This window comes from Talpa europaea, assembly GCF_964194135.1.
Source record: "Talpa europaea genome assembly, chromosome: 12".
In the NCBI taxonomy this organism is placed as follows: Eukaryota; Metazoa; Chordata; class Mammalia; order Eulipotyphla; family Talpidae; genus Talpa; species Talpa europaea.
In genome coordinates, this window is record NC_140079.1 from 19,176,595 (window position 1) to 19,188,830 (window position 12,236).

Below are 12,236 nucleotides of genomic sequence, written 5' to 3' on the forward strand. Positions count from 1 at the left end.
TCCACAGCCGGGAAGTCAGGGCCCATGTCATCCGCGGTGCGCACAGACATGCACACGCCCATGCTCTCCACAGCAGACAGGCTACTGCCCAGGCCTCGGCCCTGCTGGGGCTCTCCAGGTGGAAGCCCAGGCGGTCTGGCCTCAGGTGTGGAGTATCTATGTCGTTTCACCACTTGAGAAGGGGACCGGAATGGTATCCTTTAGGGAGACCCAGAGGCACTGCAAACAGTGGGTAGGTGTGTTGGCCTGCGTGTCCTGGGTCCAGAGGAATGGAAGGGCAATCATTTTGAAGAAGGGGGGAAGGGTTTCTTTTATCCTTTTTTTTTTTGTGTGATTTCTATCAAAACACAGAAATACAGCACACGCACAAACCGGCACAGAAGCGCAGCGCTCTATTTACAGCTGTGGCTGGCACCTGCCCACCTGGCCAGCCGCCTGCAGGGAGGGGTGGGAGAGGGGTTCAGCCACATCATCAGGGAGGGGAAAAGAGGCTGGAAAAGACAGAAGGGAAAGTGAGTGGGAGCAGAGGAACCAAGAGGAATGTGAAGCCAGGGTGATGAGCAGCTAGGAGAAAGTGGCGGGAGGGAAAGGGAGAGAGGAGCGCCCTCTCCTCGCCTTCCTCTCTCCCCCAAGGACTGCAGAGCGGAGCAGAGCCAGGTGGGTGCAGAGAAAGAGGGAAAATGGAGGCTCCATAGGATTTGGAAGGAGTGGGGGAGGGGCAGTCCTGGTGGCTGAAATGGAACAAACCCCAACCCCAACCCCCCACCCCACTCTGCCACTTCTCCCTAAGCTGCCAGCATATCTGGTTTCCACAAACGCCACGCCCCACACAAGCCCCCTCCCACCCCCTCCACCCCACCCCTCGACCCAGGCCATCCCAACACTGGAGGGAAAAAACTTTTTAAGGTTATCGTATTCGCAATATCGCCCCAGCTCCAGCCCCCAGCAGGGACTGCTAGAAGGGCAGGTTGGCCATGCTGCCCGGCGCCGGAAGGTAGCCCATCTGGCTGTCCAGAGACACGCTGCGCTGCCGCAGGGGGTGGGACACCATGAGGTTCTGCTGGGGCGGGGGGCCCATGAGGGAGCCCTGGGGGGAGAGCATGTGGGGGGGCTGGCTGTAGACCTCAGCCCCCACGCTCCGCTGCTTCATCAGCATGAAATTCTGCTGGGTCATGAGGCCTTGTGGCGGGGACATGACCCCCTGGTGCAGACCGTGGGGCACCATGCCCTGTTGTGGGGGCACACCTGTCCTGCCCAGCAAGGACATCTGTCCGGGGTGGCACATGGACATGTTGAGCCCCCGTTGGACACCCTGCTGGCCCGGGAGGTTGGGGGGCCGTGAGGGGGTCTGCTCCGCCATCATGTTCTGCAGGTTCATGAGATGCAGATTGGGGGGCTGGGCCTTGGGGGGCTGGTTCTCGCTCTTGGGAAAGTACTGGAGGGTGCTGCTTGGCTTCTCAGAGGGGATGATCCTTGACAAGTCGAACTCAGGGATCCCCGTCGGGGTGGGCCGGATCACCTCGCTCAGCTCAGGGTCGTTCAGCACTGACGCCACGCCAGGCAGCACACCTGGGGGGTACGCGTCCCCCATGCGACCAGCCATGCCTTTGCCCATCAGGTGCTGCTGGGGGGGCATGGGGCCTGGAGGTTGGCTGGGCAGGTCCTCTGGGGGCAGGGGCATGCCTGAAGGGTAGTGCTGCTGCAGGCCAGGCCCCCCAGCCCCACCCCCACTGGGGGCCATGGCACCATGGGGCTGCTGCAGCCTAGGGGGGAAGGGCATCATCTGGGAGGAGCTGGGCACAGGGCCACAGGGGGCATTCAGGGAGTCTGGGCCCCCGGGAGCCATCATCATCGAGTTTTGAGGGGGCCCTCCTGTCCCCTGTGCATTGGGGTGCAGTGGAATGTTGGAGCCCAGAGGGGTGGGGGAGGGCAACATGGTAGGTGGGGGTTCATGGGAAAGGGGCTGCTGGCCTGGCAGGTTCATGCCCATGGGGCTCTGGGCAGCAGCTGAGTTCAGGTGCATCTGGTTGGGCTGGTTATTGCTGATTCCTGCGGGGGAGGGGAAAAGATGGTCAGGCCAGAATGCTCCCAGCTGGGAAAGGGTGCAGGATGATGCCCTTTCCCACTCCCCCCTTCCAGACTCCACTGGCTTCCCTGGCTGCAAGGGAAGAAGAGTTCTGGTCCAGCATGCCACGGACCAATCTCTCGAATATAGAAAGACCACTCGGACAGTCTGTCCCCCAGGATATGTGCAGGGACCCTGGGGAAGCACACACAGCCAGCACGGTCCCAGGGGCGACTGCTGGCCATGCCAGCTCTTCCCAGCCCCAGTGCCTACATCAGCTCCCCTCCCTGTGGCCCAGCCTCCTGTCCTCGCACCTGGCCCGGAGCCTTGTGGTGGTGGCGGCGGGGGCAGCAGAGGTCGGTCAGGCAGCAGCTCGTCGTCTGAGGTGGCGATGGTCTTGATGGCATTGTGGTAGAGTGGGGTGGAGCTGGGCATGGCGTACTTGGACATCTGGGACATCATCAGTGATAGGGGGTTCTGGGAAGGCGTGGGGTCTGGGGAGGAAGTGAAGGGCAGGCTGGGGTTCATGAGGCCACCAGGATTGTTGGCAGGAGGTGCTGAGGAGCTGCTCCGGGGGCCGCTAGGCGGAAGGGCACCTACAGAAGCCGGGAGACAGAAAGAGCAGGGAGTGACTTGACTGGGGAAGTGGAAAATGAATTTGGCTGCTCACACCGTGGGTGCAGGAAGTGGTCAGCACCTAAGTCCCCACCTGACTCCTCCAGGCACACCTCTAGATATCCCACTAATCACAAACCCCCCATTATCACTATAGCCCACCTCTCTTCAGCAATACTTGTAGCCTCAGGGCCCCAGGGCAGGAGGGAGATCCAAGGATGACCCCCTCAAAATGCCTGGGAGATTAACATGGCGTGCCTATGAAAATTCAGGCACAGCTGCCAACATCTGCCCCTCAAGCAGAACCATCACCTCACCGGGCCCCAGTAAAGACGCCTTAACCCACTCCCTTGGCCTAGCCGGAATATCCCTTCCCCACCCCCCTGGAGACCCTCAATGCCAAGGTCCAATGCCACTTGCCCAGTCCAGAGACTCACCCTGCTCTATGTTGCCCAGGGTAGTGGAAGAGCTCATGCTGAGAGGCGGCTGCTTGTTCTGGGGGACCCCAGGGCTGGGCATGGCTGTCTTGGGTGATGCAACCCAGCCTGGAGAAGGCACCGCCATGGAGGGAGACTTGAGCCTGCTGGGCGAGCCCGTGGGGGAACGAACACTGAGGGAGGAGCTGAGGACCTGGGGAGACTTGAGAGGTCCTGATGGGTTGGCTGAAGGCAAGGGCACCATCTGTGAGGGAGTCTGGGGTGACTTGAGGTTGGCAGAGGGTGAGGTGACCAGGGGTGAGTGCACCTGGCTAAGAGTGGGTGACTTCAGGTGCCCCATGCCCGGCGAGCCCATCTGATTAATACTGATGCTGAGGTCTGAAGGCCGTCTGCCCAGGCCCCCCCGGTTGGGGGCTGAATGCACGGACCCAGGAGGAGGATTGGATGCAGGGGGCAGAGGCATGTGGCTAAGCCGGGTGGTGCCCACATTGCCCATGGGCATTGAGCTCTGGTCAGGGCTGAACATGTCTTGGGTATTGCCCATGTCCTGGGGCATGGCTTGGTAGGGTCCCTGGCTCCCAGAGAATCCCTGCTGGCCCTGGCTGGGAAACTGCGAAGGCATAAGCATCTTCTGCGGGCCGCCCATCATGCCACTGTTGTTCTGGGCCCGAACCCGGGCCATCTCCTCAGGACTGAGGCCCTGGGGGCCCAACATATCCCCAGGGCCCCGCATCTTCTGTGACATTAACATCTGCTGCTGCGGGGTCATCTGCACATTCAGGTTCATATTCATGTTCATATTCACATTCATGTTCATGTTGAGGTTGCCTGGCCCCATGGGTGGGTCCACTTCCCTCAGCCCAGACTGCCCCATGGGGGGACTCAGGAGGCCCCGGCCTCCACCAAAGTCCATGCCCATGGGAGTGCCTGCCAGGCCCTCACCACCAGTCATCTGCCCAGGAAACATAGCCGGATCCATCTGCCGGTGTGCCTGTATCATCCGCTCCATCTCCATGCCCTGCCCCATGCCACTGCCTGCCATGCCCAGGGGGCGCTGCATGCCCATCGGCCGCTTCTCCAGCAACTGTTGCCGCAGCAGCTCCTCGCGGACCCGAGGGGTCATGAATCGTTCTGCTTCACCCTGCCCACCTGGATAGGGCACCGTGCTCTGGGCAAAATTGCTGGGCCCACCCATGGGGGGCAAGTCTTCAGTCCAGCCCATGCCGGGCCTCACAGGCCTCTGCATGGCATTCATGGGCACCTCCATGGGCATACCCTGCATGCCCCCAAACCCAGGTACCCGTTGCATCTGGTTGCCTGGGAAGCGGGGGCCGGGGAAGGGAGGTCCACCCCGTAGCTGCATGGGGTCCTGGACATCCATGGGCCCCCGCAGCTGGGCACCCATTCCAGGTGGCCACTGATCCCCAGGCTTGCTGTGGTAGGGAGGTGGCGGCCCCCTCACCATCATGCCCCCCATGCTCATCATGTCCTGCAGAGGGCGGCCCCCATGCAGCCCAATCTGTTCCTCCTTTCGCCGCTTCTCCTCGTAGTATTCTTCCTGCAGCTTGCGCCACGCCACCTGCTCTGGCGTCAGGCTGTCCTGGCCCAGCCTCTGCATCATCATGTTCATCTGCTGTCCCATGTCCCCACCCGGGGGGTGCCCAGGCACTTCATGCTCCAGTGGGGGACCCCCAAGGCTCTGTGTCTGTGAGATCATGGACTGGAGGGGCTCCTCATACTTCTTCAGCCCACTAGGTGGGGCTGTGGGGGGCTGCTGGGGAGCAGGAGGGGCTTGTGCTGGTGGTCCCCCTTCACCTGCTCCTCCTGGGGGCCCCTTGAGGAAAGACTCAGTCTCCCCGCTGCGCAGCAACAGTCGCTCAATGTCTCGCAGAGTCTGGAGGGAACGTTCCCGATGTTCCAGCTGCTCCTTGGACAGGCCCTCAGAGCCCACCAGGCTCCGCTGCCCATTTCCCGTGGGGGCAGACTCCCCCAGCAGGGCGGGGCCTGGGGCGCTGCTGGGGTCTCCTCCAGGAGGCAGCGGGTTGGTGGCGGTGGCGGCGGTGGGAGTGTTGGGGTGGGTGCCCCCAGTCCCACCGCCCGTACTGGCAGCTCCCACGGAGTTGGGAGTCAGATCCTGATTGGTGTCCTCAGGAGGCCCTTCAGAAGGCAGAGCAGGGGGGGCACTGCCTGGGGCTGGAGGTGGCGGCAGTGGAGGCGGCTGGGACTGTGGGGTGCCTGCTGATGGCGTGCTCAGGGGTAGCGGTTCTGGGGTGGGCGGCACTTTGGGGGCCTGTGAGAGGAAGAGGCAGCACATGAGACAGGTAAGGAAAAGCACCAAGCAGTTGAGCTGGTCATGGAGGCGACAGGCCCAGGCCACGTGCCACACTCACCTGGTCAAGCTTGGCTCGGGGCACATTCTGCTGGTGGTAGGCGAGGATGGAGTCAGCCCGGCCCTGCAGCACTGCCTCCGCGGCCCTGCACAGGCGGGGGTGCAAGGAGTTCAGACAGGTGGGCAGCAGGGAGCCCCTACCCTCATTCAACCCAAGCTTTCCCCCTGCCCTCCCAGGCGCTCACTTAGGTCCCCAGGCTGAGGAGTGCTGGGTGGATGCACTAGGCTTGGCCTACCCGAGGCACTTACGTGTTGGCCAGGTGGGTGGTGAAGACATACATGAACTGCGAGGGAGGCTTTCCCGGGACCCCTCCGCCCCCACTCCCTGGGGCATCGGGCCGAAGGCCTGGTGGGGGCCCATGTGGGGGGCCTGGTGCGCTGCTCTCATTGAGGGGCAATTGGGTGGCTTGGCCAGGACCCAGCTGTGGGGCCGCCATGGCTGGGTCTGCTACATTACAATCTGCAGGAGAGAGAAGAGGGACAGAGAGTAAGTAGCCGGGATTCAGGAAGGGGCCAGCTGGCACCCCCACCATCCCCTCCCAGAGAGGCTCATGCTTTACTGCCCATGCCCACAGCATCATATGTTGTCACAATCTGGGGTTTTCACTGGCCTGGCTCCCACAGCTCCTTGCCCCAGACTGGTCTTTGGCCAGGATGGAAATGGTGGTGCCATGTGGACAGGAAGGCAGGAGAGGTGACCCTTTCAAACAGGCTCCTGGATACTCACAGATGCGATTTTATCTGATCAACACATTCCTGGGAGGAAGGAGTCACACACCCCACCTTACAAGGGAGGAAACTGACCTTCAGAGGGATGGAGTCACTTATCCCAGGGGATACAGCCAGGCAATGCAGAGCCAGGGTGCCAACCCAGGCCAGCACTGCAAAACCCCAAGTCCCACCCTTTGCCCCACTCTGAAGCCTCAGTAAGGTCTATGTACGTAGAGCACAACCCCAACCAGGTGAGGGGAGAAGGCAAACAATGATTCAAACCATTCTGGCCCCACCAATAGCTGACTTTGCAACCTTTGAACGAGATGCTTTGGCTCACTAAGCCTCAGTTCCTCCCTCTATAAAATGGAAACATAAACCCCCATCCTGCACCAGAGGCAGGTGAAAGAAACCTATTTTTGCAACAAGTTCAGAGCCAGGTTGCAAACCAGAAAATTGTCTGACGAACAGTTAGAAAAGGCTGACTGACACGCAGGACTTGCTCGGAGTGGAGCTAAGGGGCTACGTAGGATTTTGTAGTGCTGGCCTGGGGTCACACCCAAGCTGTGTCCCCTGGGGTGAACGACTATCCCCCTAGGGTCGGTTTCCTCCCCTGTAAAGTACGGCGTGTGACTCCCTCCTCCCCAGCTAAACTGACCCCTCAGCATTGAGATAAGTTTTATTTCACAAACTTGATTCTAAACCCAAGCCTAGAAAGGTTCTACAATTGGTCATCAGTGGGGAGGCCCATTCCCAGGCCAGGAACAAGTCACACTGGCCCTGGTGGCAGCCAGTGAGACAGTGCTCAGCCCACGTGAGGTGCTGCCTGTGGGTGCTGCCACCTTCCCGTGAGCCCCGTGTTAGGCACCTGTCCTAGGATGAATCTCTGAGGGTTTGACCTCACAGCGACCCTCCTTCAAGACCCTGTCTGCCCAACTTTACACGGACTAATGAAGCCAAAGCCTGATGTGGGCAGGAGACTTGAGGCCCAACCTCGGTGTATGAGGGCTGCCTGGGGAAGGGGAAGGTGCATACTCAGCTCGCAAAACTAGATGCAAGTTAGGGGAAAGGAGAAAGGTTTTATTTCAATAAAGAACATTCCAGTACAATAATAGCAATAAAACCAACATCGTTCTAAGTGTGTCCCATATATCAGATCATTGATTTTTCGCACCAATTCTATGAGGTAAATATTCTTTTGATAATGGAACTGAGGCCCTTTCCCAGATTTAATTAGTGGAGCCCCAGTATCTAAAGCAAGGTGGCCTGACTGCACAGTCTATGCAATTAATCTGTATATTAGACTTCCCCACCATTAAGAACTCTTTGAAAACCCAACGGTACTATAACTAAAATATAACAGCCACTGCCTTGGTCTTGGGGATGGGTGTTGGTTGTTTCTTCGAGTATCTCTCGTCTTCCCATTTCTACAGGGATCTAGTTTAATGCTATAAAAGGGAATGGCCAGGGGCGGAGGGGATATTTCCTGGGTTGCAGTGACAACCCTTAGCAATCACTGAGGGGTTCAGCCAGAGGGTCGTGACTGCCAGTGAGTCCCCTGGGGAAGGCCTGCCTGGGACCAGGTGAACTTTAAAGTTCTAGCCAGCTTCAGAGACCCAGGGTTTGATCCCATGTACCATCCCACAAGTTTGATCCCACTTCCATGGAGATGGTCAGTGCATTCCACAAACATCTCCTCAGTCTACTGCCTCCCCTACAACAGCATTATAACAAAACCTACCTCACAGAGCTTTGCTAAGGATTAAATAAAGCAAAATAGTAAAGAGCCAGTATTTTTTTTTTCTTCTTTTTATCCTTCTGTCTTTCAACAAGTTCACAACTTAATGTTCCTCGGCTAGTTTCTTATGTCTTAAGTTGCCATCACCCCCTACCCCCCAAAAGATGTAAGTTTTGAGGAAAAGCACCAAGTAACTGGGTTGTGTCTGGCCTTCCCCCGTCACCTGTGGAAAGCCCAATTACACACTGATCAATAAAAGAATGAGGAGTGGGCATCACTCACACCCATTCCTCATCCTGGTGACACACTCCAGGCACTTGCCAGGAGTCACTCAGAGGTTAGGAAGAGTGCCAGAGACACAGCCACGGCCAGTTCAGCTCACACCCAGGCTAAGCAAGGCCTCACATACCAGAGCCTACTGCCAGTGGGATGGGTGCCGGATCCTTGCCGCCCTCCCTCCATTGAACAGTAGGTGGCAGCATAAGCCAGGAATTCACGGTAAAGGTGTAAGTGGTGTGGCCAGGAAGAGCCACCTGAGGCTGACCTCACCTTGGTCCCTAGGGAGAGGGGGCCACTGAGTACCTGGAAAGTAGGGGCTGGGCCATCCCAGTGCAGGGAGGGACAGAGCCTGAGATGGAACAGAAGTCTGGGCTCCTGATCCTTGCTTGCTCCTTGCGCAGTCTCAGCCCTCTAACGCCCAAGGTGAGGACAGGGAGGCTCCCAGGGCAGCCATCCCCCAGAGGCACCAGTCACAGCATCCTGGCTTCAGTGGGCACTCACTGTGGGTGGTCCCAATGGGCTTGTCGTCCTCCTCGCTGTCCGGTCCTGAGCACCATTCGTCCCCACTGTACGGCTGCTTCCGTTCCAGTACACAGCGCCGCTTACTCCGGGGTGCCACCTCTGCCCAGGCAGGACGGACAGAGGCAGGCAAGGGTCAGAGTGAGTGCCCAGAGGTCCTGGGAGGTCCCATCCTCCCACACTGAATCTCTCCCAGGCCCATTCTCCAACATGCCCACCCCAGAGGGCACTGCCCAGGCCACGGTGGGCACTTTGCCAGACCCCACCACACCACCATTTGTTTCTGATTTCTCTCTACAGCCCTGCTGCCTGCCTCCCCTCCCCCACCACACCCAGCACAGCATAATCCCCAACCACAACTGGTTCTAATTAGGGCTGGGGGGGGAGGGGGAAGCTGCTGCTACTCTTCCAGGCCCCAGTGCCTGCTCCCCGGTTCCCAGCAGCTGGGATACCAGGAGGTTCCTGGGAGGTGTGTGGGTCTGCTCCTCACCCTGGAGCACCTCTCTCTCCCCCTGGAGGGAGGAGGGTGGCTCTGCTAGGAAAACAGGAGGGGAATGAGACTGAGGGAAGCCCCATCACTCCGTGTGGCCCCTCCAGGGGTGGCACCTAAAGATAGGAGGTTTGGAACCTGACCAACCCCAATCCTCAGAGACTGGACCAGGTTGGGGGATACAGTGAGGGAAAGAAAAGGTGGCCCGCATAAATGCTGGAGAAGAGCAGGGCATGCGGGTTAGCCCAGAGGGACAGAAAGACTGTCTGTCACCTCCCAGCAAGTTTAGGCCTTGGACTGTAAGGGGTTGGGGTCTTGAGGATTAGGAAATGGGGTACCTTTGGCCTCTGAATCCAGGGATGGGGTCCCAGCCTCTCGCTGCTCTCCAGAGTCTACAGATACGCTCCGTTCCCTCTTCACTTTGCCCTTGAGCGAGCTGAAAGGGGGCACCCCTGCCTGGGGGTTCTTCAGATTTGAGTTGCTAGGTGAGATCTGGTTGGCCTTGGCCCCATGGTTCCCCGCCCCCACGCCCTTGGAGCCCAGGTTGCAGGTGGGTCCTTGGTTCACATTCTGGTGCTGAGATTGGGCCCCGCCATTCCCTGTCTTGCCATGATTGGTCAACTTATTTTCTGAGTGCATTGGCTTGGCTGGGGCAGGGGGGCAGTGGCCGCGTGGGGACAGCGGCGGGCTCCCTGGAGCTTCTCTCCTCCTGGGGTGGGGTAACCTGGGAGAAGGTGGGAGAGACACAGAAAGTTAGTATAGTGAAGCCCTTGGCATGCCTGGATTTTAATTGCCCCATTCTGCCTCATTTAGTGGCAGGGGAGGTGGGGGCTGAGCTACATCCCTCCATGGCTGCTCAGAGGAGGGCAATCGCCCCTCTCCACCCTGGGGAGTGAAGATGGTCTTCATCTTTCATTCAAATGAAAACCAGGGCCTCTTGACAGAACGGACCCCCCACTCCCCACCCTGCCTCAGCATTCATCAGACTACAATCTGCCATGGCACCCCCCCCCCCCAACTAGCACCTGACCACACTTAAGCATCCTTTCTTCTAGGGTTTGCTGTCTTCAGACTCTTTTCCAAGGTCCCAACCTCAACTTCCACGTGTCCGAACACCAGCCAGGAAAGGGCACAGGACTGGGAGAGTCACTGCTCATGCCCCAGCCCCATTCCCCTGGGGAAGTGGGGAAAAGCACACCAGAGACTGGTACCCACTGGTTCAGATAGGAGGGGAGCAGGAGGGGAGAGCCTGCAGAGGGTCCGCCTGGCGGGCAGGCAGGAGCAGGAGGAAAGGGGGAGGGGAGTGGTGTGTGGAGCCAACTGGAGTGTTTCTAGAAGCCAAGGATTCCTGCAGTCTCGGCTGCGGGCCCTTTAAGCTCCAGCCCGCTCCCCCCACCGCCTCCCCCTCCCCGGAGACCTATTAATAGCCGCTGGAAAGATCACATCACGGGAGAGGATATTTATCCCCCCTCATTCCACACCAGCTCAGATTTATTTCAGCTCTGCTGTCCTGCTGCTGCCGCCTGGCCCTGTCTGCTGGCTTCTCCTGGGGAAGGGGAGGGAAGCAGGCACCGCCCCTCCGTCCAGCTCCCCACCCTCAGCTAGACTGAGGCCAGAGGGCGCCACTGGACCTGCCAGTGGGGTGGGTGGGGGTCTGCTCAACCCTTTGAGGAGGAATGGGCTGGAAGCAACTAGAACTGCAGGCATAGCTGGTTGCCATTGCCCCTGTCCCCTGGGCCCAGGCACTGAGGCTGTGGATTCCTGCCGCAGGGCAGGCCTTCCCGTTCTGACCCCCCTTTAGCCCACAGGTGACCTGGAAGTCAGGTGCCCAGGGGAGCTGGTTCTCCACACCAGCACTGCTCAGCCCCATTACCACTGGCCCCTTCCCTTCCCACACGCCACACACACACATCCCGCCCTCCACGACACCCACACACCTTGTCTTGTTAGCCAGGATCCTCATGGCTGCCACACACAGTGGGGCTACGGCCCCTGTGCGTGCCCAGGGCCCAGCCAGGTACTCGGTACTGGAGCACGGACTGCAGCAACAAGCCCCAAAGAGAAAACTTGTGACTTGGGGAGGGGGTGGAAGTAGGGGAGGGGAGAAGGGAGGACCCAACAGCCCTGGGACTAGGGAACTGGGTAGGGTAGGGTGGGAACGGGAAGGAAGGACTACTAGGTGGGGTCTCAGTCCTAGAGGCCAGTCCTATGCCCATCCCTCCCTCGCTGGACCCTCAGGGAGCCTGCAGTCTCTAGCTAGACCCCCACCCCCACCCCCCAGGCCGCAGAGGCAGAATCCACTAAAAGGAATTGCAAAGGTGCTGTGTGGGGCGGCCGTGAGGTCTGCTCTGGCCCCCTAGGGGACTCCCGCCCCCTGGCACGCCCCTCCCCCAAGGTGGGGAACCCCTCACGCCCCGCTGCTAGCGCGGCGCCAGGCCCCAGGGCGCCCCCCGGCGTGAAGGGGGGCCGAGGGGGGGGCTGGGGTGGGGGCCGTGCCCCGCCCCGCCCCCAGCTCGAGGCCTAGCCCGTGCCCATCCCAGCAGGCCCGGGCGGGCAGCGAGAGGCCTGGCGGGGCCCCGGGGCTGCAGCTGGGCTCTTCTGGAGACCAGTAACGCTGGCTCGGATTCCTCCCCGACCGCAAGAATGCAGGAGCCTCCCCTCCCCCCGCCCCTGCACCCCACCCCGCCCCCTTCGGCAGAGCCCGAGCGGAGAGGCCAGAGCGAGCGAGCGAGCGAAAGAGCCAGCGAGCCAGGGAGCGGGAGGCGGACAGGGCTGCGGTGCCTCCCCGGGCCGCACGCGCCGCGCGGACAGACACACGGCCAAGTGCGGCGAGGGGGCCGGGCGCGCGCCGCGGCGGGGCCAGAGTCGGCTGAGCGTGGGGCGCCGCCAGGGAGACCCACGAGCGCCCCGAACTCTGACTCACACACTCACAGCGCACACGTGGACGGGGAGACAAAGACACGCACGGCGCCCAGGAAACTAGAGGCGCGCTC

The 12,236-nt window shown here is 60.3% G+C and overlaps 1 protein-coding gene across 1 annotated transcript; it reads right to left on the reverse strand.

The window, feature by feature from the left end:
• Nucleotides 1–955: 955 nt before the first annotated feature.
• BCL9L (BCL9 like) lies at nt 956–11,221 on the reverse strand (the record flags this gene model as incomplete). Its single annotated transcript, XM_084251089.1, has 8 exons — nt 11,181–11,221; nt 9,582–9,967; nt 8,736–8,855; nt 5,756–5,966; nt 5,508–5,592; nt 3,118–5,407; nt 2,380–2,661; nt 956–2,049 (listed from the first exon to the last, which is right to left on the reverse strand). Exons 1-8 carry the CDS (start codon nt 11,204–11,206, stop codon nt 956–958), a joined length of 4,494 nt encoding a protein of 1,497 aa, XP_084107215.1. The 5' UTR covers nt 11,207–11,221.
• Nucleotides 11,222–12,236: the final 1,015 nt, after the last annotated feature.